The sequence below is a fragment of the Castor canadensis genome, chromosome X (assembly GCF_047511655.1).
Source record: "Castor canadensis chromosome X, mCasCan1.hap1v2, whole genome shotgun sequence".
Taxonomy (NCBI): domain Eukaryota; kingdom Metazoa; phylum Chordata; class Mammalia; order Rodentia; family Castoridae; genus Castor; species Castor canadensis.
The window spans coordinates 48,130,637-48,155,671 of NC_133405.1; the positions used below are offsets into that span (position 1 = coordinate 48,130,637).

The following is a 25,035-nucleotide window of genomic DNA, read 5'->3' on the forward strand; positions in this document are numbered from 1 at the left end:
TTCATTACAGAAGTTTTTAACACCTTTGCTTAAATTTTTGCATAAGTATTTATTTTTGAGGCTATTGTAAATGGGATTGTTTTCCTGACTTTTTTGGAAGTACTTTTTTTTTTTGGTGTTTCTGGGGTTTGAACTCAGGGCCTTGGCTTGCTGGGCAAGTGCTGTACCACTTGGCCCATGCTCCCAGCTCTTTTTTGCTTTAATTATTTTTCAGATAGGGTTTTGCATATTTGCCCACGGCTGGTCTTGGACTGTGATCCTCTTACCTATGGTCTCCTGCATAACTGAGATTACAGCTGTGCATCATCACCTCCAGTTTGTTTGTTGAGATGTAGACTTGCTAACTCTTTTAGGACTTGAACCATGATTCTCCCTATCTATACCTCCCAAATAGCTGGGATTACAAGTGTGAGCCACTGTGGTTAGGACTCAGCAATTCTTCATTGGTGTATAGAAAAGCTACTGAATTTTGTATATTGATTTTGTATCTTGTAACTTTGATGAAAATGTTTAACATACTTAAGAGTCTTTTGCTGTGGCCTTTAGGGTCTTTTAAATACAGGGTCATATCACCTTCAAATAAGTATAATTGGACTTCTTCTTTTCCTATTTCATTGATTTTATTTCTCTTGCTTTATTTACCTTGCTAAGATTTCAAACATTATATTGAATAAGAATGGTAAGAGTGAACATTCTTCTCTCATTCATGAGTTTAAAGGAAATACTTTATTTCCCCCTGACTAAGTTTAATATTGGCTATCAGTTTGTCACATATATCATTTGTTATGTTGAGGTATTATGTATGTATTACTAGTTTCTTCAGGGATTTTATCATAATGGAGGTTTAATTTTGCCAAAAGCTTTTTCTGCATCTACTGAAAGACTATGGGATTTTTGTCCTTGATTTTATTTATGTGCTGTATTGCATTTATTGATTTGTGTATATTGAGCCATTCTTGCATTCCTGATAGTAAGCTAACTTGATCATGTTATATGATCTGGGATGTGCTGTTGAATTTGTTTGGAAGTATGTTGCTGAGGATTTTTGCATCTATGATTCTCAAGGAAGTTAGGTGTATTCTTTTTGGTTTTGGTAGCAGGGTGACACTGGCTTAGTAGAAAGAGTTTGGAAGCATTCATCCCCTTTCAAGTCTGTGGAATAGTGGGATTTGAAGAGGTGTGGTGTTAGTTCATTTAAAAGTCTGGTAAAATCCCTGCGGTCCTGGGAATTTTCTTTTGGTGATACTGGGAATTGAATTAAGGTCCTCAGGTTTTCTTTATTGAGAAACAATTACTGCTTCAATATCCTGGCTGTTTCTTATATCCTCCCTCCAGATTCAATTTTTATGGGTCATGTGACCAGTATTTTATCCATTTCTTCTGGATGTTCCCATTGGTATAAGTCTTCAAAACATTGCCTAGTGATCCTTGAGATTTCAATGTTATCTCTTGTAATTTCTGAATCTTTTGAGATGGATACATTTCTTGGCTTCATATGGGTGTCTTCTTCCTGGGCAGCCTTGTCTTGATGTCTGAATCCTAACTATTACTCAGGGGAGAGGAAGCAGATCACAGTAACAATTCAAATACAAACAAGAAGTTTAAATGCAGTAAAAAACTATTGGAAAAAACAACTATACCCTCTGTAAGGACAGAAAAAGAAAGGAGCTAGGATATATATAGGACAAACTAGGAATTTAAATATTAGTAAAGATAAAATAATTAGAAAATAATAAATAATTAGAAAATGAAATGAATCTGGGATTAGGAAAAGAAAAAAGAGAAGAAATATAAAGAAGAGAAATAGTATATGCAATGAGAGAATTAGAAACAGTAGTGAGGGAAAACACAATAAAACAAAGACAGCACAAGGTACAACAATGAAATTTTTTTCCTTGTTGAGGAGATTGAGGACAAAGATGCTTTACTTTTTCTCCCCAGGCATACGGTTTTGGTTTACTTAGTGTGAGGAGCAAGGAAAATTGAGGCATTTTCTCTCTGAAGTTTCAGGCTATACCAGAAAGGGCAGTTTCCAGGCTGAGTTCCACTCTGTTTTTCCTGCAGGTGTGAATGAGCAACTGTGGTTGCTGCTAGACTGAATTGTTGCCTGTTTTCCCTGTACGCTGGCCTGGCAACACAGGGAGTGCAGCAGCCATCCTCAAATCTGCTCCAACAAGCTGAGCCTGTGGACAACCATGTTGCATGCCTTTTCGCACTGGAGGTGCTCTGCCAATATAGGCATGGGTGTGGAAAATGCCCTAGAAGTGACTGCATTTCCACCAAATCCCTCTGGGCTCTGAGGGTGTACAAAATAGTCAGATCCAAACAATCGCTGAGTGATCCTGCATGTCTCAGCCATTACAGTTTCTGGCCTAGCTGCCCCCCACATCGTAGTCTTCCCACACAGTGTATCTCTTTCCTCTTCTCAGAGGTTGTATCACAGTTCTCAAATGGATGTGTCCTCCACTTTCATCTGCAGTGCAACCCACATTTTCCACCTGTAGGCCTGTGTGTGCAAATCTGCATAAAATTCACAACCATATTCCTGGGCCTATACTGATTCTCAGACTTGCTTAGCACATAGGGAGGAAGGCTTTAGGGGCTTGGAGATATAAAAATACAGGGGTTTCTGCTTTCCTAGGCCTCTAAGTCTATAGGAGAAATCTGGACTAGAGTGCCACCTAAGCTCAAAAACAGCAGAAATAACTTCAGGCTCAAATATAAAACACAGATCCTAAAAAAATACATATTTATGTCTGCTCCAGGGGTCTTGCTGACCTTGACAGTCACTACCTGACTGTGAGAAGGGGCTTGTTGTGCTGCAGTGTGGCATGTAGAACTAAATGGTGGCTTACAGCAAGATGTAGCTACTCTTGCTAGGAGTCGGAGGACCAGTCACATTATACAGGGAAGTATGACAGCTCCTGTGTTGTATTCCCCTGGAATAGAATGAAATGGCAAAGCAATTAATTAAGAGAGCCTCTGAAATGGGTAAACTTTGGAAGGCATGGCTTTGGAAGACATTATTGCAGCTATACAGAAGTTTGAAGGAAATAATGATTTCAAAGATTGTGAGATGAAATGGAAGCTTTGAATACTACTTGAAAGCTTAATAAATAATTATATGCTCACAGCCTAAGCTCTTGGCTCAAGTGCTCAGTGGCTATTCTGAAGGTAGGCAATGTGCAAACAAAGTTCTTGAGATGCAGCTGGAGGGCTAAGTTAGCCAAATCATGTATGCAAAGCATTTGATCCTGTGAATTATCAAATTACAGAAATTAGTTGGTTTCACAGCATTGATGGATCAATGTTGTCAAGGTTAGTCAATGAAATAAACAGTAAGAACCTACCAATAAGAAAATTGAGAGAATTCAAGAACCTCAACTCCAAATGCTCACTGAGACTCCCATCCAGCAGAGCAACCCTTTTCTTAGTCTCATGAGGTTGTTTCTTCTTTGTTTAAGGACCCAGTATTTGACTTGTCTGTAAGACTTAGACTGCAAGAAAACGTCAGTTTCCCTAATTTCCACCATTCCACACCCATTATTTTTCTATACCTATATGTGGAGTAAGAGCCCATAATTTCTACCAGACTAAGGTAGGAAATCAAAGTCAGGGGCAAAGAGTATGCACACTATAGGAACTGAGAAGCTTCAAACATTTCTAAAGTAAAATTCAGAAAAATTTGTGTTGGAATGAATTATAACGGCATTTATCCAAACAAGAATATTAAAAATTTTAGTCTGGTTGATTTATTGATATGGTAATACTTCCAAGACATTCTATATTTAGTTTGCTAGTTCTAACAGTTTTGCACAATACTGAAATTGTGTTAAAGTTAAATTTACAAGATGAGCTTACATATTATAAAACAATTTCATTTTAAAGAAAATGTTTGCTTAAAGCAGAACCGAACAGTAGTGGGAGGGAGTGTTGAGCCCAGGACCATGGAGACTTGAGTTCAGAGAAAAGAATCAATGACAGCAGATGAAAGGAAAGAGAACCAGCAGCTTCTAGATTCCCAGTACATGATAGGAGTTTCTGGACACTGCTTTGCTATGGTTTAGCTATAGTTTGAATGTGTCCCCTTAGGGTACATGTGCTGGAGGTTTGATTCTCAGTGACGCAGCATAGAGGTAAGTAGGAACTTTAAGAAAGTTAGGTCATTTAAGGATGCCCTTAGGAGGGATTAAGGTAGTGTTCATGAAATCCCTGAATTAGTTTTCATGAGAGTTAGTTGATATTAAAACCTGAGCCTGGGCACTGATTTAATATCTGGTAATATGATCTTTTCCTCATGCACACAGTCCCATCATTGTGATACCTTCTACCATAAAGCCCTCACCAGAGCAAGGATGATGCTGGAGCCATGTCCATTAACCTCCAGAACTGAGAGCTAAATAAACCTTGTTTCCTTATGACATTACCCAGCTTCAGGAATTTTGTCATAGTAGTAGAAAACTGAATAATGCACAGCTTAAAATTCCATTTAATACAATAAACACATGACATAGGGATTACTGTCACTTCCACTTTAGAGTAAAGAAACTAATAGCAGTATTAAGTAATTTGTATTGAATTACATGATTAATAAATAGCAGAGATACCATAGGATCACAGGTTATCATTTCTGATACCAGAGCAAAGGGCAAGAGAGATAGCATGAGGAAGGGTGCCTTTCTTCTATATCAGAGACAAGTTGTACATTTACTACTTATTTGCAAAGCACATCATCTGAATCAGAAATACCCAATAAGAACCTCTGCTATTGCCTGACTATGCCACTAGAGGGCAGAGGGTTGGAAGTTCTCTTTTTTCTTTTTCATAAATTTTTTTATTAGGGTATATTTGTTATGGGGGGGATTCATAATGACAATTCCGATTAGACTTATATTGTACTTTAGTTACATTTTCCCCTATCTTTTCTTCCCCTACCCCCTCCCCATTCACTGAAAGCAATTACAAGAAGTTTCTTTGTTCTATTTTATGCAGGTATATGAAGTCCATCAAGGACATACCCTCACTTTAACCTCCTTCACCGTCACCCTCCCACTAGTACTGCCTCCCACATTGTACCTATTTTACACTTCTGTCTTTTGTTGTTAATATTTAAGTTGATGTTTAAAGGGTTTTCTCCATGTATGCCCACTGTGAGTATACTTTACTTTGTTCCATTCAACCCTTTCCATTACTTTCTCTTACCCCTTTACCTCCCACCTCTTATTTTCCCACAGCTTTCAAAACACGTCCTTATATCCTCTACCTTTAAAGATCATATGTTTTATTATATTACTGATGTCCTATCATTTTCTTTCCCTTTCCCTCTGTCCCAAAGTTCCATAGAGTAGTTTCACTATTCTACATCTGAGTTTGTATATGATCATGTTTGCTTTTGTGTATATTGTTTGTCTTTTGGATCTGTCTTTCACACATGAGAGAAAACATGTGGTTGTTGTCTTTCTGGGCCTGGCTTACTTCACTTAACATGATTTCCTCCAATTGCATCCATTTACCTTCAAACAACTTGTCATTATTCCTTACGGCTGAGTAGAACTCCATTTTGTTATATTACATATTTTCTTTTTATTTTATCATTTCCTACATTTTCTTTTTAGATATTCTTTTCCTGTTTTTTCTGCAGGAACTTGCTGTAGCCTAGAGAGCAGGTAATGTCTTGTACTACCAAGATTGAGTATGAATGACTAGCACTCAAAAGACTTAATCTTGCCACTGCCTTTCTTTGGGACCCATGCACCAGCAAACAGCCCATATATGAGATATACCCTTTTCTGTTTAGTTTGGGCAATGAGTTCCAAGTAGTCAGAAAGGTCGCTTGTGTCTAGGACTGATATTAAGCCTTCACTTCTGAAATCCAAGTACTGAGTGTGGTGCTTTCCACCTAATAGGTGCTCAGGCTGTATTTGATTGAAAAGAAACAGTGCACAGAACTGTCACTTTCTCTCTCTCTCTCTTTCTCTCTCTCTCTCTCTGGTCACTGTCTTATCAAAATTCCCTGGTGGTTTCCCAGTGGCTTCAGAGTCTGAATGATTCATCCTGACTTTCAAATCCCACCATAGACTGCATCTAGACTTAGCTCAAACTAGGACCAGTTCCATACTATCTTACCCCTAATTTAACCCACCCATCCTTAATATGGTCCTGAAGCTGGAAGTGCCTGAAATCAGGTGCTTCACGTCATATACTGCCTGTGGTAGTTAACAAAGGTATCTGTTACACTGCTACCACTACAACTAGAAACAGACAGAGGCAAGGGTAAACTCAGCTCTCCGGACTGAGTCCAATGCTCTCTGCTCCCACTGCTTCTTCACACATAGTCAGTATACAGTTAATCCAGGATAGTGGAATTTTTCATTCCACCTTCCTTGGACCCTTCTGCATCTGCTTTTGTTGTCTCTGGTCAAGGGAGGATACAGTGAACTTCAATGACCAGAGGACAGGATTGGTTTCCCCATGAGAAGGCAGACATGTGTGTAGCATTGGAAGTCTGGGGTTAGAAACTACTTTTGATATTTCCTCCACCAATGTACAAATTATCTCTACAGCACTCATTAAAGAGGTTCACCCAGCTTCTGCATATTGGACCTTTCTCTCAAAAGGCTGTTAGTTCCAGCACTATTTGGCCTTGGTGATAAGAACTGTCTTTCTCCTGCTGACTTGCCCATGGCTATCATTGTGCCTTCTGAAAAGACACTTTTTCCAAGTGTGAACCTGGACTCCACCACTTTGACAATTCTCTTCCTCTTTTTTTTAAGGATCTAGTAGCCAAAGCAGTTACTCAAAGTTCAAATCTTATCACCTTTACTTTTTTTTCCTCTTGGCCTTGGTTGTGTGCATCAACTTTGAAAATGTTATCCCAGGGTTCATGTCAGGGTTAATTTGTAACTAAGAGTGTTCCAGTTTTGCAATAGAGGGCATGTTATAAAAATGGAAAGTTGTTGCATTCTCATTCTGAGAGATGCAAGTGACTTCTTGAGCATGTGCCGTAAGTAATTTTTTTCTCTTTGGGAACTTCGAACATTTCTATTAGCAAGTCAGAGTCCCAAATAACTGTGAGCACCAAGTTACTATTTCCAGGGGCAAGGTATATATGACATATACCTTGATAATTGACCTTCTAAACAGCCTCAGTGACTTTTACAGAAAGAATGCTTTGGTGAAAATATGGAGATTAAAGTGGTGGAAGAGGGGATATTGGGATGGAGGAGGTAGGAGGCAGTGTGACTTGCTAAGAGCTTATGTAATAGCTAAGATCATGAACTGAGGCAAGACCATTAGGGACGTAGAGAAGGGGGACATTTTGCAAGGTGTTCAGACAGCATTAATAGGGCATCCCGATTTATTAGAAGTGGGGAATGAAGATGAAGAAAGCCCTTAGGATTACTTCCAGGTTTCTGACATGGAGTTCTCCATAGTCAATGGTGGGATGGACTGAGATGTAGAATGAAGATACAGGATTAGGTTTGAGGGATGGAGAGAGGATATTTATGTTTGGAAACTCCTAATGGGCATGTCCAATAGACAGCTGGGTAGATGACTGAGAATTTGGGAGAAGAGTGTGGATTACAGATAAAGAATCTTGTGAAATAACAGTTTAGTGTATGGAAAGAGATCACTCAGGAAGAAGATGGAAGACAGAAGAAGGAGCGTTGTCTTGGTTACTTGGATCTCTTCCTTCCAGCCACTAGTCTGTGGGCATTGGTGACTCCACAGCTGACTTTCTTGCTGTTTCCTTGTACTCCTTCAGGCTCAGTAAACCTTATACTTTCTAGCTTCCTTTCTAATAATTAGAAAAATAGCATAAGAATAATAGTGTTAATATATCTTAAAATCTAGAAATGACTCTTTAGATAATACTGATGGTAACAGAGATCTAAAACTAAAATATTAAGCTTCCATTTTCTTGTTTGAAAATTCTCTTGTGACTTCCATACATTTTAAAACTGCAAAAATTCAACTCATGACTTTGTATATGACTCCATGAACCATTATCTGTCCATTCTAATTAATCATATCTTTTAGGAATTAATCTTATTTTTTCTTTCAGCTGAAGAAAGTACAGTATTCTCTCATTTCATCTCATAGATGTTATCCTAAGAAAATGCCAAATTAAAATATAAACACACACACATTCCAACATTCTAACCTACATGTAATGATATAAGCAGAAGGGTGCTAGTTCTATATAAGGATTCTTTCCTCTTCATAAGGCTGCCTCTAGTTCAAATAAAAGTAATTAGGTTTCTATAAGTTTAATTTATTTTCAGTATTTTCATATGTTGCTATTACATCTTATTTTAAACATTTTATTAGCATATGTTAGTTGTACAAGGGTTGCATTGTGATACCTCCATGTATGCTAATGTACCTTGGTTAGGTTGATCCCCATCATCATTCTCCCTCATTCCTGTTCCCTCTATTTAAAATGATTTCAACAAGTTTCATTATTCTATTTTCATGTAAGTATATAAAGTACATGGACCATATTCACCTCCCTTTAACATTTCCATTCACTCTTCCTTCCCACTATCATCATGTTAAGTGAAGTAAGCCAGGTTCAGAAAGACAAAGGTGACATGTTTTCTCTCATATGTGGTAGATCCAAAAGAGAAATGTATACAGAAAATACAAATATGATCATATATATCATATGCTTGCAATCATAGGTCTGTTTGAGAAGACTATGGGGAAGAGAGAGAGGAAAAGAGAATGATATAGAGTGAAAAATATTCAAATATTTTGCATCTGTGTAGGAAGCACACATAATGAAATGCACAGAAAGCTGTTGAGTAGAGAGGAAAGGGTAAGGAAGGGTAATAGAGAAAGTTAATCTTATTAAACTACAATATATTCACAGGTGAAGTACCATGACAAAAAGACTTTCAACAATAAATATACACTTAAATAATGAAGGACAGAAATGTTATTGCTTTTAAATGAAAGTTTATTGTATTATTTCTGTGGTTCTGGCAAGCAATTTCTTGTATTCTTTGTTCCCAGTAGATGTATTATCAGTTTTGTAGGGGGGAGAGACCTCTACCCATTCTTTGATGAGCACACCATCAAATATTTGCTATTGTTTGATTGACTAAAGTGGGTGAGTTTTATGTGTCTCTGGATCAGAGTGTGTTTCATCCAGCTAAGCTTCCCCAATGAGTTTCTCACTTCATCTTTTATAGATTACCTTCATTCCAGAATGTCACAGTTCCTCTATTTAATTTTTTTGATGTTTTGGCTTCATACTACAATTTATTGTGCACCACCTGACAGCTCTGAAGGCAAAGGAACTAACTGTCACTTGCTCCAACAAAATGCCACTCTTTATAAAATGTCATCCATCAATGCTGACTTTGCATTCAATCTGTACCGGAGGTTCACTGTGGAGACTCCAGATCAGAACATCTTCTTTTCCCCTGTGAGCATTTCTGCAGCTTTGGCCATGCTTTCCTTTGGAGCTGGCTCAAGCACCCAAACTCAGGTCCTGGAGGTTTTGGGGTTTAACATCACAGACACTCCAATGGCAGAGATACAGCAGGGCTTCCAGCACCTGATCTGTTCATTGAATTTTCCAAAGAAGGAACTGGAATTGAATATGGGAAATGCCCTCTTCATTAGGCAGCAGTTGAAACCATTGGCAAAATTCTTGGATGATGTCAAGACCCTCTATGAGACTGAAATCTTCTCTACTGACTTCTCCAATATTTCTGCAGCCCAGCAGGAGATCAACAGCTATGTGGAGAATAAAACCAAAGGGAAAATTGTAGGCCTAATCCAAGACCTTAAACCGAATACCATCATGGTCCTGGTGAACTATATTCATTTCAAAGGTAAGGCTCTAAAATGTCAATTTCAAGTCTAGTGTTCAGATACTTTGGTGGAGCCCTTGGGGGAGCTCATGCTCTCTTATTACTGGCATCAGTAGGTGTCCCTCATACTACAGTGATTTGCACCATGGGAAGTAGCTGTGCATGGTGTTGGATCATCCAGGAAAGACACACAGCTCTGTGAATGAGCCTAGGAAATTTCTAGGGAGAACGCTTTTTCAGAGAGGTGAGTGAAATGGTATGGACATCCTGTTCATATATTTAGGTAAAGAACCATGGTTTTCAAAATATTTTGCAAGGTTTTATAAGACCGTATTGGCAAGTAGACAGATTTGTATATAAGCCCTACTGTAAGCATCACTTGCTGTGCACATTTGGGCATATTAAACAACACTTTTTTCATTTCTTATGTACCCGTTCTGAGTCAAACACTAGCTAGATGTGTGGCTTACATACATCATTTTATCCAATCCTCACAAATAGCCAAATTCATACAGTTAGTAAGTTTCAGAGCCAGTCTTTCCAGCTAGATCTGTCTAACTCTGAAGCTGGTGCTAGTAACAAGTATTGTCTGACTTTTTTTCTGAAGATGCTGTGCCCAAGTGATTTTTCCTGATTCAACAACACATGTCAGTCACATTTGGTGGAGAAGTGAAAAATTGTTGACCACAAACCACATACATATAGGTGGCTAAAGTCGCAGAACAGATTTGTTGCATCATTTTACCCTGTGTGTTGGATGTCTTTATTCCTTTCTTGTGGAAGAGGAACTGCGGCTATGATGGGCTTAGAGTAAGTATAGTGGTTCTGAACACAGACTATAGAGTCTAACAACCTTGGATGTGATTTTTGACTTTGCCACCTGGTAACTGGAGACCACATAAAGTGACTTTGTGTTCCTAATCCTCAGGTACTCACTTGTAAAACTGGCTGACAATAGGTACTGTTAATGACTAGATGAGATGACTAATAGTTTAAAGGAAATATCTCTCTTCTCTCCATGTTTTAAGCTCAGTGGGCAAATCCTTTCCATCTATCCAAGACAGAAGACAGTTCTGGCTTCTTAGTGGACAGGACTACCACAGTGCAAGTGCCCATGATGCACCAGAAGGAACAATACTATTACCTGGTGGATATAGAGCTAAACTGCACAGTTTTGCAAATGGACTACAGAAAGAATGCTCTGGCACTCTTTGTCCTTCCCAAGGAAGGACAGATGGAATTGGTGGAAGCAGCTATGTCATCTAAAGTACTGAAGAAATGGAACCACTTACTGCAGAAAGGGTAAATGACTTGGTATGAGGGGTGTAAGGTGGACACAACAGTGCTGGTGAGACTGAGTTGAGCAGAAACCCAGAGGCAACAGAATCACCTAACAGCTGTGTGATGGATGGTTATTAGAGTATGCCAAGAACTTACCATGTACTAGGCCATTTGCTGGACACTTTACACACTTCATTTCATCTAAGTACATTACCAAATGTGCAAAGGAGATCATATAAATAGCATTTTTCCAATTAGAAAAGGCCTAGAAAGATAAAGTAAGCTCTCCAAAGTCAGCTCGCTAATAAATTGATGGCTTCCTGGAGACCATCTAGTGCTTTGGGATGAGGATAAGACTTTTATGTTAAGAGTTGAGTGGGCAGTCATTCTTGGCTGGGAATGCAAGATGGAAAACCATGAGATTTGTGTGTGCGACCCATTGACCTTCATGTCACTAGATCCCTAACTTTGGCCAATAACACAGAAATGTTTCATTTTGATAATAAGGGAGTTGCATGTCCCAACTCCCAGTGTAATCCCATTTTCTGAACAAAGACCATTCTTTCAGTATAACTTTTGTGGTTTTGGTATCATGTGTTCATCTATATAGAAATGGTTACCAATGTTCAAGGAAAGAGCAGAGTTGAGAGAAAGAGAGAGAGACAGAGAGAAAGAGAGAGAGAGAGAGAGAGAGAGAGAGAGAGAGAGAGAGAGAGAGGAAAGAATCATGAGCTTGGTCTAGGGACTGCTATGTCTCCCCTTCTTCATTTTGCACAGGTGGGTTGACTTGTTTGTTCCAAAGTTTTCCATTTCTGCCACATATGATCTTGGAACTATGCTTCTGAAGATGGGCATCAAGGATGCTTTTGCTGAAAATGCTGATTTTTCTGGACTCACAGAAGACAGTGGTCTAAAACTTTCCTATGTAAGTTGATAGATAAGAGTCCTTGAATATATAAGCTACAAGGAACATTTCAAATCAACTAATTTGCTCCTTTCATTTTACCAATGAGGAATTTGGTATCTAGAGAGGCAGTGTGATTTCTCCTAGGTCACAATCATACCAGATTCATTCCTATTAACTCCAAATAAGTAAGTTTCAATTCTTTCCACCCCCAACCTTCATGTTTTAAAATGATTCCAATGAAAAAACCTTAATAATCAGAAGTGACTCTGCTGAGATACAATTTTGGAGGAGGTGGGAGTATGTGCTTAAGACATAATTTCTGGAGGCAGAAGGCCATGGAGTATGATGTTTTCCTTTAATAACTAGTCCCCAAATCACAGAGATTCATTAACTAAACTTATCTAAATAGCCTTCATATTTAAGCATCATCAACACAGTATGGCAAAGGGGTAGCTCCCTCCATTCCTTTTCCTTTTCTACTTCCAAACTCTCTCAAAGACTTACTCTTTTTTCTGGGGACCAGCAATGTTTGTTCTTCCCCTACAGGTTGCCCACAAGGCTATGTTACACATTGGTGAAGAAGGAACCAAAGATGTAGCTGGCCATGAAGTTCAATATCTGGATCAACCTGAAATAGATCTCCTTCACCCTATTATCCGACTTAATAGAAACTTCTTGCTGATGATTTTGGAGAAAAGCACCAGAAGCATTCTTTTCCTAGGGAAAGTTGTTGACCCCACAGAAGTGTAGTTGGGATAGAGGTAATTGCATGTGCCTATTACAATGGGAAATAAGTAAGTGATATAGCCAGACATAATTGATGTGGGCTTGGAACTGCCTTCTCTTGTGCAAGGATGAAGATTGGATCCTATTATCAATCTGTGTAAGAGGGCAATTCTGTGACTGAACATTCATGTAGTCATTGAGTGATTCATTATTATCCAAAACAGAGTAAGGATCTATGTAGTATATTCATTAGTATTTTGCCTAATTAGTTAAATCTAGAAAATTTGATTGGGATGACAAATGCCCTTTCCTCTGCCTTGTGAAAAATAGTTGAAATGCAATTCAGGTTCTCATATTACAGTGTTACAGATATACAATAAATGAACATAAAATAATGAAAATGCAGTGGCTTATATATGAATTTCTCAACCTCCTTTTTCCACATCAGATTGTTTCTCTGTATTTATGCAAGAGCTGCAATTGGTAGATTGAATAAAGTTTCTCCTGCTATAGTGTGGAGTCACATACTGAGAGTTTACTGCTAGCGATACAACTTTATGAACTAATAAGCATGGAACAAACGAGCAAGACAGAAATGAAGTCCCCTGTAAAAGCTCACCTCCTCCTCTCCAAAGTTTTCATCATGCTAATTTTTAGCTGGGAGTGAAGAAGGGAAATCATTCACTCAAAAGATATCTTATAACCCCTTAGTTCAGACTTTTTTCCAAATATTGTACCCCTGTCACACACGGTCAAGTTGAATTATCCTGGTTATATCCCACTCACCAAAGCATATTTAATTTCAAATAAAATGCTTCAATGTACCAGTATTAGAAGTTGGTATACATAAATAGCACATAAATACACATAAATGGTGTAGTGTCAGGAAACTTATCCAAAGGTGAAATATTTCAGTGAGAGAAAAGTAACAGTGAATGCATAAGTGCTATTGTAGATATGCTTCTAGATTAAAATAAATAAATATGTTTAGAAAAATATGCATGACACAAATATTTTAATTTTCCTTGTAAAGAACATTTGCCTGGAGGTTTTGATTATTTGTGGTATAGTTCATAGCTTGATTTTTATGGATAAGAAAATGAAAACTCAGAAAAAGATAGTGACTGTTGGTACAGAAAACTCATTGTTGGCATAGAGACTAGTTTCACTGAAGTTCAATTATAATCCTGGTTCTGTTACTTACATTGTGTTTTGATCTTGAGCAAGGTACCTAATTGTGTCCCTTATTTTCCTCATCTATAAAATGGCAATACTAAAACAATGCAACATACTAAAACATATAAGATACAGAAAAACAATGCTATGATTGAAGTATATAGTGATAAATAGATTAAGTGGAAGTAAAAACTATAAAACCCCTAACTTTATACTTTAAGAAACTAAAAATGTTAACATTATGGAGAAAATATTAGTGTAAAATAGAGTATAAAAACAGCAAAGAAGAATCAATAAAGGTAAAATTATTTTTGAAAATCTGAGAAATTTTGGCAACCTGTAGGTATACTAAAATGAGTGAGAACTCCAATAAATAAAATCAGAAATTAAAGAGAATACATTAAAGCTGATGACCAAAAAACACAAAAAAGACTATTGTGAACACGTATACCCCAATAAATTTAATAACCTAGAAAAAAAGAATAAATATTTAGAAACATAAAATTTGCTAAGACTGCTTCATGAAGAATAAAAACTCTAAATAAACTGAGGAGAATGAATCAGTAATCAACTTGTCAACAAAGAAAAGCTCAGGACCAGATGACATCATTGGTGAATTCTACTAGGTATGTAAAGAATAATTAAATTCTTCTCAAACTCTTCCAAAAAATTGAAGAGTGAACACATTTAAATTCACTTTATGAGGCTAGTAGTGATTAGATTAGATGAGGTCTTTAAGGTGTAACCCTTGAGGACTTTATAAGAGGAAAGAGAGAGAGAGAGGGAGAACACGCACACACAGGTGTGCACACATGTGCTCACAGTCTCTTGTTATGCCCTGTACCAACAATAAGACCATCACCAGATGCAACCTTTCAGTCTCATGGGCCAGCACCATAAGTCAAAATAAATGTCTTTTCTTTATAACCTATCTAGTCTGTGTTATTGTGTTATTAACACCAGAAAATGGACTAATACAGAGATGAAAGACTTATACACATGAAAATAACAAAACGTTGTTGAAATAAACAAAATACAAACAATACAAACATATCCATGTCCATGTACTGGAAGATTTAATGTTGTTAAACATTAGCTATTTAAAAATATCTGTACTATCCTAAGTAATTTGTAGATTCAAAGCAATGCTTACCAATTATCAATGACATTTTAACAAAAATAGAAAAATACAATTGTAAAATTAATATGGATTCACAAAGGATGCTTAATAGCCAAAGACTATTGAGAAAGATAAACAAAGCTAGGCCATCACAATTTCTGATTTCAAAATATTACACAGCTACAGTAATTAAAATAGCATGGCAATGATATAAAGACAGTCATATAGACCAAGGCCATTGGTTAATGTTTGTTGAACAATCCTTAGTCCCTGGAATGAAACAAATTTGATATGTTGTGGAATTCCATTTGTAAGAATTTTATTGACAATTTTTGGATCTATGTTCACTATAGATATTGGTCTACAACTCTCTTTTATTTTGGTGTGTCCTCACCTAGTTTAGGAATGACTGTGATACTGGCTTCATAGAATGAGTTTGGTAGTGTTCCTTCCTTTTCTAATTCCTGGAAAATTTTTAGTTCCTTTTTAAACATCTGGTAGAATTTGGCAGAGAATCTATCAGGTCTTGGTCATTTCTTTGTTTACAGACTATTACTGCTTCAATGTCATTGTTATCCATTTAAATGGATACATTTAAATGCTGTACATCATCTTGGTTAAATTTTTGGTAGGTCAAATGTAGCCAGAAGTTTATACATTTCTTCCAGATTTTCCAGTTCTACAAATAACTCATTTCCTTTCCTCATGACTAGCAAAATCTCACCTGCTTTATTGATTCACAAGCAGCTGTCCTCACCTGGAATTGGCAAGATTTCTATGGAAAAAGCATGAATGTCAGATCTTCAACACAGCTTAGAAAGGTACTCCTGTCTTTCAATTTTCCCCCTTTAGCCCTCATGACTTTTGCAGTTTTACATGCCTTTAAAACTAGATCTTAGTAAGTTACCTGGTTTTGTAGGTGTTCTTTATAGGAATATTGGCTTACCATGAACTACTCTATTAATTTGGAGAGAGAAATGCTTATGTGTTCTTTAAAGGTAATTTAGATGTGCAGATCAGGTTGAGGACCACTCCATTACACATAAGTACTAGAGACATATGCTAGTGAGGTCATAGTAGAAATGTAAATAAGTAAACACTGCAAACAACTGAAATAGCTATCAATATAGAAATGAATGATCAGATTATAGTATGCTCATAGGATATAATGTACTGGCATCAAAATTAATGAATTATAGCTAAATGTGCAAACATGAATATATCACAAAAAGCTCAAAAATAATGTCTGATAAGAGTTAAGTTGACTCACATTAATGTGAGTCAACTCCCTGTATAGCTATCCTTATCTCAACTAGCAAAAACCCTTGTTCCTTCCTATTATGGCTTATACTCTCTCTACAACAAAATTAGAAATAAGGGCAAAATAGTTTCTGCTGGGTATTGAAGGGGTGGGGGGAAGAGGGAGGGGCAGAGTGGGTGGTAAGGGAGGGGGTGGGGGCAGGGGGGAGAAATGACCCAAGCCTTGTGTGCACATATGAATAATAAAATAAAATAAAAGAGTTAAGTTGAAAAAAAAAACAGTTTTATTTAGAAACCACACAAAACATTGCTTAAATATTTCTGGAGATATATTGTACAGCATGGTGAAATAATATCATATGCTACATTAAAATTGCTAAAAATGTTGATATTCAAAGTTCTCAACCACAAAAGTCAAAAATAACTAACTGAGGTGATGGATATGTTAATCATCTTGATTGAAAAAGTCTTTTAACAATGTACGCATATGTCAAAACATCACACTGTACATCATAAATGCATATATACAATATTTATTAGTTAATTATACCTTTCTGATGATTTAGAAAACAATGCCTAGTTACATGTTCCCCCTCATATGTGGATTATAGGCCTAAAAAAAAATAAAGCACTATTATAGGACACAGGTCACACTAAGGGGAGGCAGTGCACAGGAGGGATAGGGCAAGGTAAGGAAACCAAAAACTCAAATGTGGTCAATGAATATAGGAATGAATACAGAAATCTGGCAAGGGCCACATGGGAAGGGGACGAAGGAAGAGTGAAGAGATTGGTAGAAATGAACCGATTTCATTTGTAATACATATATGCACAGAAACAACACAGAGAATCTCCCTGCATTGCTATCTTTATCTCAAACTAGCAAAAATGCCATGTTTCTTTTATTATCTTTTATGTTTTTCCTTATACAAATTCAGAGGGTAGAACAGGTTCTGTCTGGGGGTGGGGTTGACACCAGTACGATGGGGGAGGTGGTGGGGAAAGGGGTAGGAGGATGAATATGGTGCAAATAATGTATATATATATATATATATATATATATATATATATATATGTAAATGCAAAGATGATACTTGTTGAAACTGTTCCACAGGAATCAGGGGAGTGGGGATGAAGGAGAGCAGTGGAGGGGGTGAATTCAAGTATATTTGATACATTGTAAGAACCTTTGCAAATGCCACAATGTACCCCCACCCAACATGGAGTGAGGTCTTCCAAGCACTGAATGAAAATAACTTCAATCCCTGGTTACTTTACCCAGCAAAACTACCCTTCAAAATACATGAAGCCATAAAAGTCTTCCATGATAAGCAGAAATTAAAACAATATATGACCACCAAGCCACCACTACAAAAGATTTTCCAAGGAATTCTGCACACAGATAATGAAAGCATGAAACCATGAAAGGGCAGGCAATACTAAATCACAGGAGAAGAAAAGGCAAGAAAGTAAAGAGTAACATTGTTTCAGCTACACATAATCAAACTCTTAATAAACAAAGACAACTACATGACAGGGATTGCCACGTATTTATCAATACTAATACTGAATGTTAATGGACTAAATTCCCCTATCAAAAGACACCATTTGACAAACTGGATTAAAAAGGAAGATCCAACAATCTACTGCTTACAGGAGACCCATCTCATCAACAGAAATAAGCACAGGCTGAGAGTGAAAGGCTGGAAGAACATTTACCAAGCCAATGGTCCCCGAAAACAGGCAGGGGTAGCCTGCCTGTCTACTTATCTCAGACAAAGTAGACTTCAAACTTACATTGATCAAACAAGATAAAGAAGGACACTCCATACTAATAAAAGGGGAAATACACCAAAAGGAAATAACAATTATCAACCTATATGCACCGAACATCAATGCACCCAATTTCATAAAACACACTCTGAAGGACCTAAAAACATATATAAAGTCCAAAACAGTGGTAGTGGGAGACCTTAATTCTCCCCTATCACCAATAGATAGGTCATACAAACAAAAAATCAATAAAGAAATTCAAGAACTAAATCAAACCATAGATCAAATGGACCTAGCTGATGTCTACAGAATATTTCATCCAACTTTTGCCCAATACACATTCTTCTCAGCAGCCCATGGAACCTTCTCCAAAACTGATCATATCTTAGGGCACAAAGAAAGCCTCAGCAAATATAAGAAAACAGAAATAATCCCATGCATTCTATCTGATCACAATGCATTAAAACTAGAAATCAACAACAAAACCAGCAGTAAAAAACATGCAAACAATTGGAAACTGAACAACACATTGCTCAATGACGAATGGGTCATTGATGAAATAAAAGAGGAAATTAAAAGTTTCCTGGAAGTTAATGAAAATGAAAACACAACCTACCAGAACCTATGGGACAAAGCAAAGGCAGTCCTAAGAGGTAACTCTATAGTCATGAGTGCATATATTAAAAGAACAGAAAGATCTCAAATCAATGACCTAATACTACAGCTCAGACTCCTAGAAAAACAAGAACAAGCAAATCCCAAAACAAGCAGAAGGAAAGAAATAATTAAAATCAAGGCTAAAATCAATGAAATACAAACAGCAACAACAAAAACATACAAAGAATCAATGAAACAAAAAGCTCGTTCTTTGAAAAAATAAATAAGATTGACATACCCCTGGCAAACCTGACTAAAATGAGGAGAGAAAAAAACCCAAAATAGTAAAATCAGAAATGCCAAAAGGGAGATAGCAACAAACACCAAAGAAATCATCAGAGACTACTTTGAGAGCCAATACTCTAATAAATTTGAAAATCTTGAATGGACAGGTTTCTAGAAACTTACAAACCACTCAAAACTGAACCAAGAAGATATTAATCACCAGAAAAGATCTATAACACAAATAGAAATTAAAGCAGCAATCAAGAGCCTCCCAAAAAAGAAAAATCCAGGACCTGATGTATTCATTGCTGAATTCTATCAGACATTTAAAGAAGAACTAATACCAACTCTCCTTAAACTGTTCCATGAAAAAGAAAGGGAAGAAACACTGCCTAACTCATTTTATGAAGCCAATATTACTCTCATCCCAAAACCAGACAAAGACACCTCCAAAAAGGAGAACTATAGGCCAATTTCCTTAATGAATATTGATGCAAAAATTCTTAATAAAATAATGGCAAACTGAATCCAACAACACATCAGAAAGATCACCATGACTAAGTTGGCTTCATCCCAGGGATGCAGGGGTGGTTCAACATATGCAAATCTATAAATGCAATACAGCACATTAATAGAAACAAAGACAAAAACCACTTGATCATCTCAATAGATGCAGAAAAAGCCTTCAACAAGATCCAACACCACTTCATGATAAAAGCTCTAAGAAAACTAGGAATACAAGGAAAATACCTCAACATTGTAAAGGCTATTTATGACAAACCTACAGCCAACATCATACTTAATGGTGAAAAACTGAAACTATTTCCCCTAAAATCAAGAACGAGACAAGGGTGCTCACTATCCCCACTCCTATTCAACATAGTACTGGAATTGCTAGCCAGAGCAATTAGGCAAGAAGAAGAAATAAAAGGAATACAAATAGGTAAAGAAACTGTCAAAATATCCTTATTTGCAGACGATATGCTCCTATACCTTAAAGACCTAAAAAATTCTACCCAAAAACTCTTAGACACCATAAACAGCTACAGTAAGGTGGCAGGATACAAAATCAACCTATAAAAATCATTAGCTTTTCTATACACCAACAATGAACAAACTGAGAAGGAATATATGGAAACAATTCCATTTACAATAGCCTCAAAATGAAATCAAATACCTAGGAGTAAATTTAACAAAGGATGTGAATGAACTCTACAAGGAGAATTACAAACTCCTGAAGAAAGAGATCCAGCAAGACTACAGAAGATGGAAAGATCTCCCATGCTCATGGATCTGTAGAATCAGCATAGTAAAAAAGGTTATACTACCAACTGCAACCTACATGTTTAATGCAGTTCCTATCAAAATCCCAATGACTTTCATCACAGAGATTGAAAAATCTACTCTAAAGTTCATTTGGAAACACAAGAGAATGCGAATAGCCAAGGCAATACTCAGCAAAAAAAAGCAATGCTGGAGGTATCACAATACCCGACTTCAAACTATATTACAAAGCAATAGCAATGAAAATAGCATGGTACTGGCATAAAAATAGACATGAAGACCAGTGGAACAGAATAGAAGATCCAGATATGAATCCACACAACTATACCACCTCATTTTTGACAGGAAACACTCTGGAACTAATAGGTATATGCAAGGACTTCCTCAATAGAACCCCAGCAGCCCAGCAACTAAGAAAAAGGATGGACAAATGGGATTTCATAAAATTAAAAAGCTTCTGCAAAACAAAAGTAATGGTCTCTAAACTGAAGAGCCCACCCACAGAGTGGGAGAAAATATTTGCCAGCTACACATCAAAAAAAGGACTGATAACCAGAATATATAAAAAACTAAATTCTCCTAAAATCAATGAACCAATTAAAAAATGGGCTACTGAACTTAACAGAACTTTCTCAAAAGAAGAAATTCAAATGGCCAAAATACACATGAAAAAATGCTCACCATCTCTATCCATAGAGGAAATGCAAATCAAAACCACACTAAGATTCCACTTCACCCCTGTTAGAATAGCCATCATCAAAAACACCACTAACAACATGTGTTGGCGAGGATGTGGGAAAAAAGGAACCCTAATCCACTGCTGGTGGGAATGCAAGCTGGTGCAACCACTCTGGAAAAAATATGGAGACTTCTTAAAAATTTAAACATAGACCTTCCATATGATCCAGCAATCCCACTCCTGGGGATATACCCAAAGGAATACAACACAGGTTACTCCAGAGGCACCTGCACACCCATGTTTATTGCAGCACTATTCACAATAGCCAAGTTATGGAAACAATCAATTGTTTTGATTATTGATTATTGATTATTGATGAATGGATCAAGAAAACGTGGTACTTGTACACAATGGAATTTTACTCAGCCATGAAGGAGAATGAAATTTTTTCATTTGTAGGTAAATGGATGGAACTGGAGAACATCATTCTGAGCGAGGTCAGCCAAGCTCGGAATACCAAAAATCATATGTTCTCCCTCATATGCAGACTTTAGATCTAGGGCAAATGCAGCAATGTGGTTGGACTGTGATCACATGACAGGAAGAGAACACATAAGGGTGATGTAGAAATAGGTAGAAAACCCAAAACATGAAAGCATTTGATGTCCCCATTCCAGAGGAGCTAATATAGAAACCTTAAAGTGACAGAGGTTATCATGAGAAAAAGATCAGTAACCAGTGTAGAGATCAATTAGAGATGAATCAACCTGGGTCATAAGATGTGTACATGAAAGCAATGCTAGGAATATTTCTGTATAGCTATCCTTTACTCAACTAGCAAATATACTTTGTCTTTCTTGTTATGCTTGTCTCTTTTCTTCAACAAAATTAGTGATAAAGGCAGAACAGGACTTCCCTGGAACTGAGGGGGAAAGGGAAAAGAGGTTGGGGGAAGGGGGCAGGGGGGAGAAATGACCCAAACAATGTATGCACATGTGAATAAATGAATAAAAGAAAGAACCTTTGCAAATGCCACAATGTACCCCCACCCAACACAACAATCATAAATAAATAAATAAATAAATTTCCTATGAAAATAAAAACGTAAAAGACAATGAATGCCTATACAACTTTTGGATATACATACATGAAGCAAAAATTTAAAATACAAGCTGAAAATATATAACATCTTGTGAGAATAAAGGTTTTGATGAAATTAAGAGAATAATGAGAAATTCAGTAGTGTCTACAACAGTTCATTTCATTTTTATTTATTTCATAAAAAATAAAGGAAGCTATATAACCATTTTTACTACTGTGTGATTGACATCTAGGTGTTATATTATTATCATTTCTTCTCTATAGTCTTGATACTCTTAAATCTTAAAAAGAAAGTTCATTTCAAATATGACCTCTCTGGTGAAGTGGTCCCTGATTCTCATAAGCAGATTCAGTATCTTCCTTCTTCCTCTACCCACAGAGTCTTCTCCCTGACATCTACTGTTGCAGCAGTAAGCACCATCTATTTTAATGATGGATGGAACAGGAGATCATCCCATTAAGCAAAATAAGCCAGACTCAGAAAGACAAGTATCACATGCCTTCCTTCATATGTGCAATCTAAACTTTAAAAAAAAGACACCAAAATAGATGGAAGACTATTAAGGAATAGAAAGAGGACTGGTGAGGGGAGAGGAAGAAGTGTAGGTAATATGGGAAAAATATGATCAAAGTACCTTATATACATGTATGAAAACATTGTAAGGAAACCCTCTAGTTTGTACAATTAACATACACTAAAATCATTTTGCTCACGTGTTACTAGTTCCATATGAAATAATATATGAGAAACAAACTCACAGATAGGTAATTAAAGATTTTACCTGATTCAGAGTAACTGTAGGTAAGGTCCAGGCATGAGCATTTTTTAAGAACCTCACGTGAGTCTAATGTACAGCCAAGGGTAAGAATCACTACTCTTGGTTTGAGCTCCATGAAAGCTAGCATTCCTGAAGTTTAAGTCAAGGTCTCCCTTGTCACCTTTTGTGTCTAACACCTAGTACAAAGAATGACATAAAGCTGCTGGCTTAATGTGTGTCATTCCAGAACAGTACTGTGGTACTCCTGTTAATATTAACTTGAGTTCATCCATTTCATAAGTCTATTAAGGAAACAAATAAGTTACTAGCAGTCAGACCTGGTGACAACAGCAGGCTGTTCTGGAAGGTTCTGTAAGTCAAGCTTTTCTCTTTGTTATGATTGGTTATATCTTTGAAAGTTCTGGTTTAGTTTTGTGTAGGGAGAGGTCCCTGATTTTTGACTGCTTTCCACATAACATCACCTTGGAGAAAGTGATGGACTATATCATATAAAACATTAGGATACTTTCTAGGTTAAAATACTCTTCACATGTCATTGTTTGAAATTTCTTCTCCTTTTTTTTTATCATTTTTACATTTACTCACATGTGTATAAATTATTTGGGCCACCTCTCCCCTACCTTTTGTCAGAACCTGTTCTGCCCTCTTATTCTCCATTTTTTTTCTTTTATCATTTTTATATTTACTTACATGTGTACACATTGCTTGTGCCACCTCCATGCTCCCTCCCCCACCTGCTTCTGGGCAGAATCTGTTCAGCTCTCTTGTGATTTGATTTTGTTGAAGAGAAAACAAGAGATAATAAGAAAGACAGTGTTTTTGCTAGTTTGAGATAAAGATAACTATATAGAGAGATTCCTAGTGTTGTTACTATGCACATGTGTATGAACCGACATTGGTTCATCTCTACCAGATCTCTTCACTACCTCCTAGTTCCTTTCCCATAGTGACCTGTGCCAGTTTAAGATTTCTATATTTGCTTCTCTACACTGAGCACATCAACCACATTCAGAAAGGGAAGGAAATCTTCATCTTTCTTATGTTGAGTTGTGGGATAATTTTATGTGCTAACTCAGCTGTTATATACCCTGTTTTTAGTTAGACAACAAAAACTGGATGTTGCTGTGAAGGTGTTATTTAGATGTGATTGACATTTCAATTAGTAGACTTAGAGTGAAACAGATTACTCTTCAGTTGAAGGCTTATGAAAAAGGACTGATGTCTGTAGAGAAAGAAAGAATTCTGCCTCATACTGCTTTGGACTTGACACTGAAACAACTTCTTTTGCCTTCAGACTCCACACTGCTGGCCTATTGATTTCAGACTTTAGACTTGTCACCCTACACAATCAAATAAGTAAACTCTTTAAAATCTCTCCAGAGCTCCCTGACTAATACAAATTTGGGCCTTTTTCCTTGAGGTACTTTATGGAAATAAAAAAGTGTTGCTTTATTTTCCTATAACTGCATTGAACTTTGATCTTGACCCTTCAACTCTTTTTTAAAAAAATTTTAATTTTATTCATATGTGCATACAATGTTTGGGTCATGTTTCACCCCTTCCCCCAACCCCCTTCCTTCCCCACCTTACCCCCCTTACCCCTCGCTACCCCACAGAAACTGTTTTGCCCTTATCTCTAATTTTGTTGAAGAGAGAGTATAAGCAATAATATGAAGGAACAAGGGTTTTTGCTACTTGAGATAAGGATAGCTATACAGGGAGTTGACTTGCATTGATTTCCTGTGCATGTGTGTTACCTTCTAAATTAATTCTTCTTGAACTAACCTTTTCTCCAGTTCCTGGTCCCCTTCTCCTATTGGACTCAGTTGCTTTAAAGTATCTGCTTTAGTTTCTCTGCACTGAGGGCAACAAATGCTATCTAGTTTTTTAGGTGTCTTACCTATCCTCAATACCTCCTTGTATGCTCTTGCTTTATCATGTGATCAAAGTCCAATCCCCTTGTTGTGTTTGCCCTTGATCTAATGTCCGCATATGAGGGAGAACATATGATTTTTGGTCTTTTGGGCCAGGCTAACCTCACTCAGAATGATGTTCTCCAATTCCATCCATTTACCAGCGAATGATAACATTTCGTTCTTCTTCATGGCTGCATAAAATTCCATAGTGTATAAATACCACATTTTCTTAATCCATTCATCAGTAGTGGGGCATCTTGGCTGTTTCCATAACTTGGCTATTGTGAATAGTGCTGCAATAAACATGGGTGTGCAGGTGCCTCTGGA

At 36.9% G+C, this 25,035-nt stretch overlaps 1 protein-coding gene and 2 long non-coding RNA genes across 16 annotated transcripts in view; 2 read left to right on the forward strand and 1 right to left on the reverse strand.

The window, feature by feature from the left end:
* The window catches only part of LOC141419753 (uncharacterized), a 31,354-nt gene extending 8,378 nt beyond the window's left edge, over positions 1-22,976 (reverse strand). Inside the window, exons 1-2 of the long non-coding RNA XR_012444412.1 lie at positions 22,796-22,976; positions 15,759-15,809 (exon numbers count right to left, since the gene is read on the reverse strand). This is a non-coding gene — a long non-coding RNA (uncharacterized lncRNA). The remainder of the gene's footprint in view (positions 1-15,758; positions 15,810-22,795) is intronic.
* Positions 6,943-13,262, forward strand: Serpina7 (serpin family A member 7). Its single transcript, XM_020152107.2, has 5 exons — positions 6,943-7,003; positions 9,198-9,845; positions 10,853-11,126; positions 11,883-12,030; positions 12,559-13,262. The coding sequence occupies exons 1-5, from the start codon at positions 6,946-6,948 to the stop codon at positions 12,760-12,762; spliced, it is 1,332 nt and encodes a 443-aa protein (XP_020007696.2). The 5' UTR covers positions 6,943-6,945; the 3' UTR covers positions 12,763-13,262.
* Positions 22,977-23,098: 122 nt separating the features above from the next.
* Positions 23,099-25,035, forward strand: part of LOC141419754 (uncharacterized) — a 279,105-nt gene continuing 277,168 nt past the window's right edge. For 11 of the 14 annotated variants that reach the window (XR_012444416.1, XR_012444413.1, XR_012444421.1 and 8 more), the window contains exon 1: positions 23,099-23,143. This is a non-coding gene — a long non-coding RNA (uncharacterized lncRNA). The remainder of the gene's footprint in view (positions 23,144-25,035) is intronic. The other 3 variants (XR_012444417.1, XR_012444418.1, XR_012444419.1) reach the window with 1 other exon arrangement.

Bases quoted from the DNA above. Each gene is read 5' to 3' on its own strand.
- Serpina7 (XM_020152107.2), top strand. From the start codon at position 6,946: ATGGAAAGTTGTTGCATTCTCATTCTGAGAGATGCAAGTGACTTCTTG. The intron at 7,004-9,197 runs GTAAGTAATTTT...CATCTTTTATAG, and splicing joins TGACTTCTTGAGCATGTGCC to ATTACCTTCATTCCAGAATG. The intron at 9,846-10,852 runs GTAAGGCTCTAA...CCATGTTTTAAG, and splicing joins GAACTATATTCATTTCAAAG to CTCAGTGGGCAAATCCTTTC.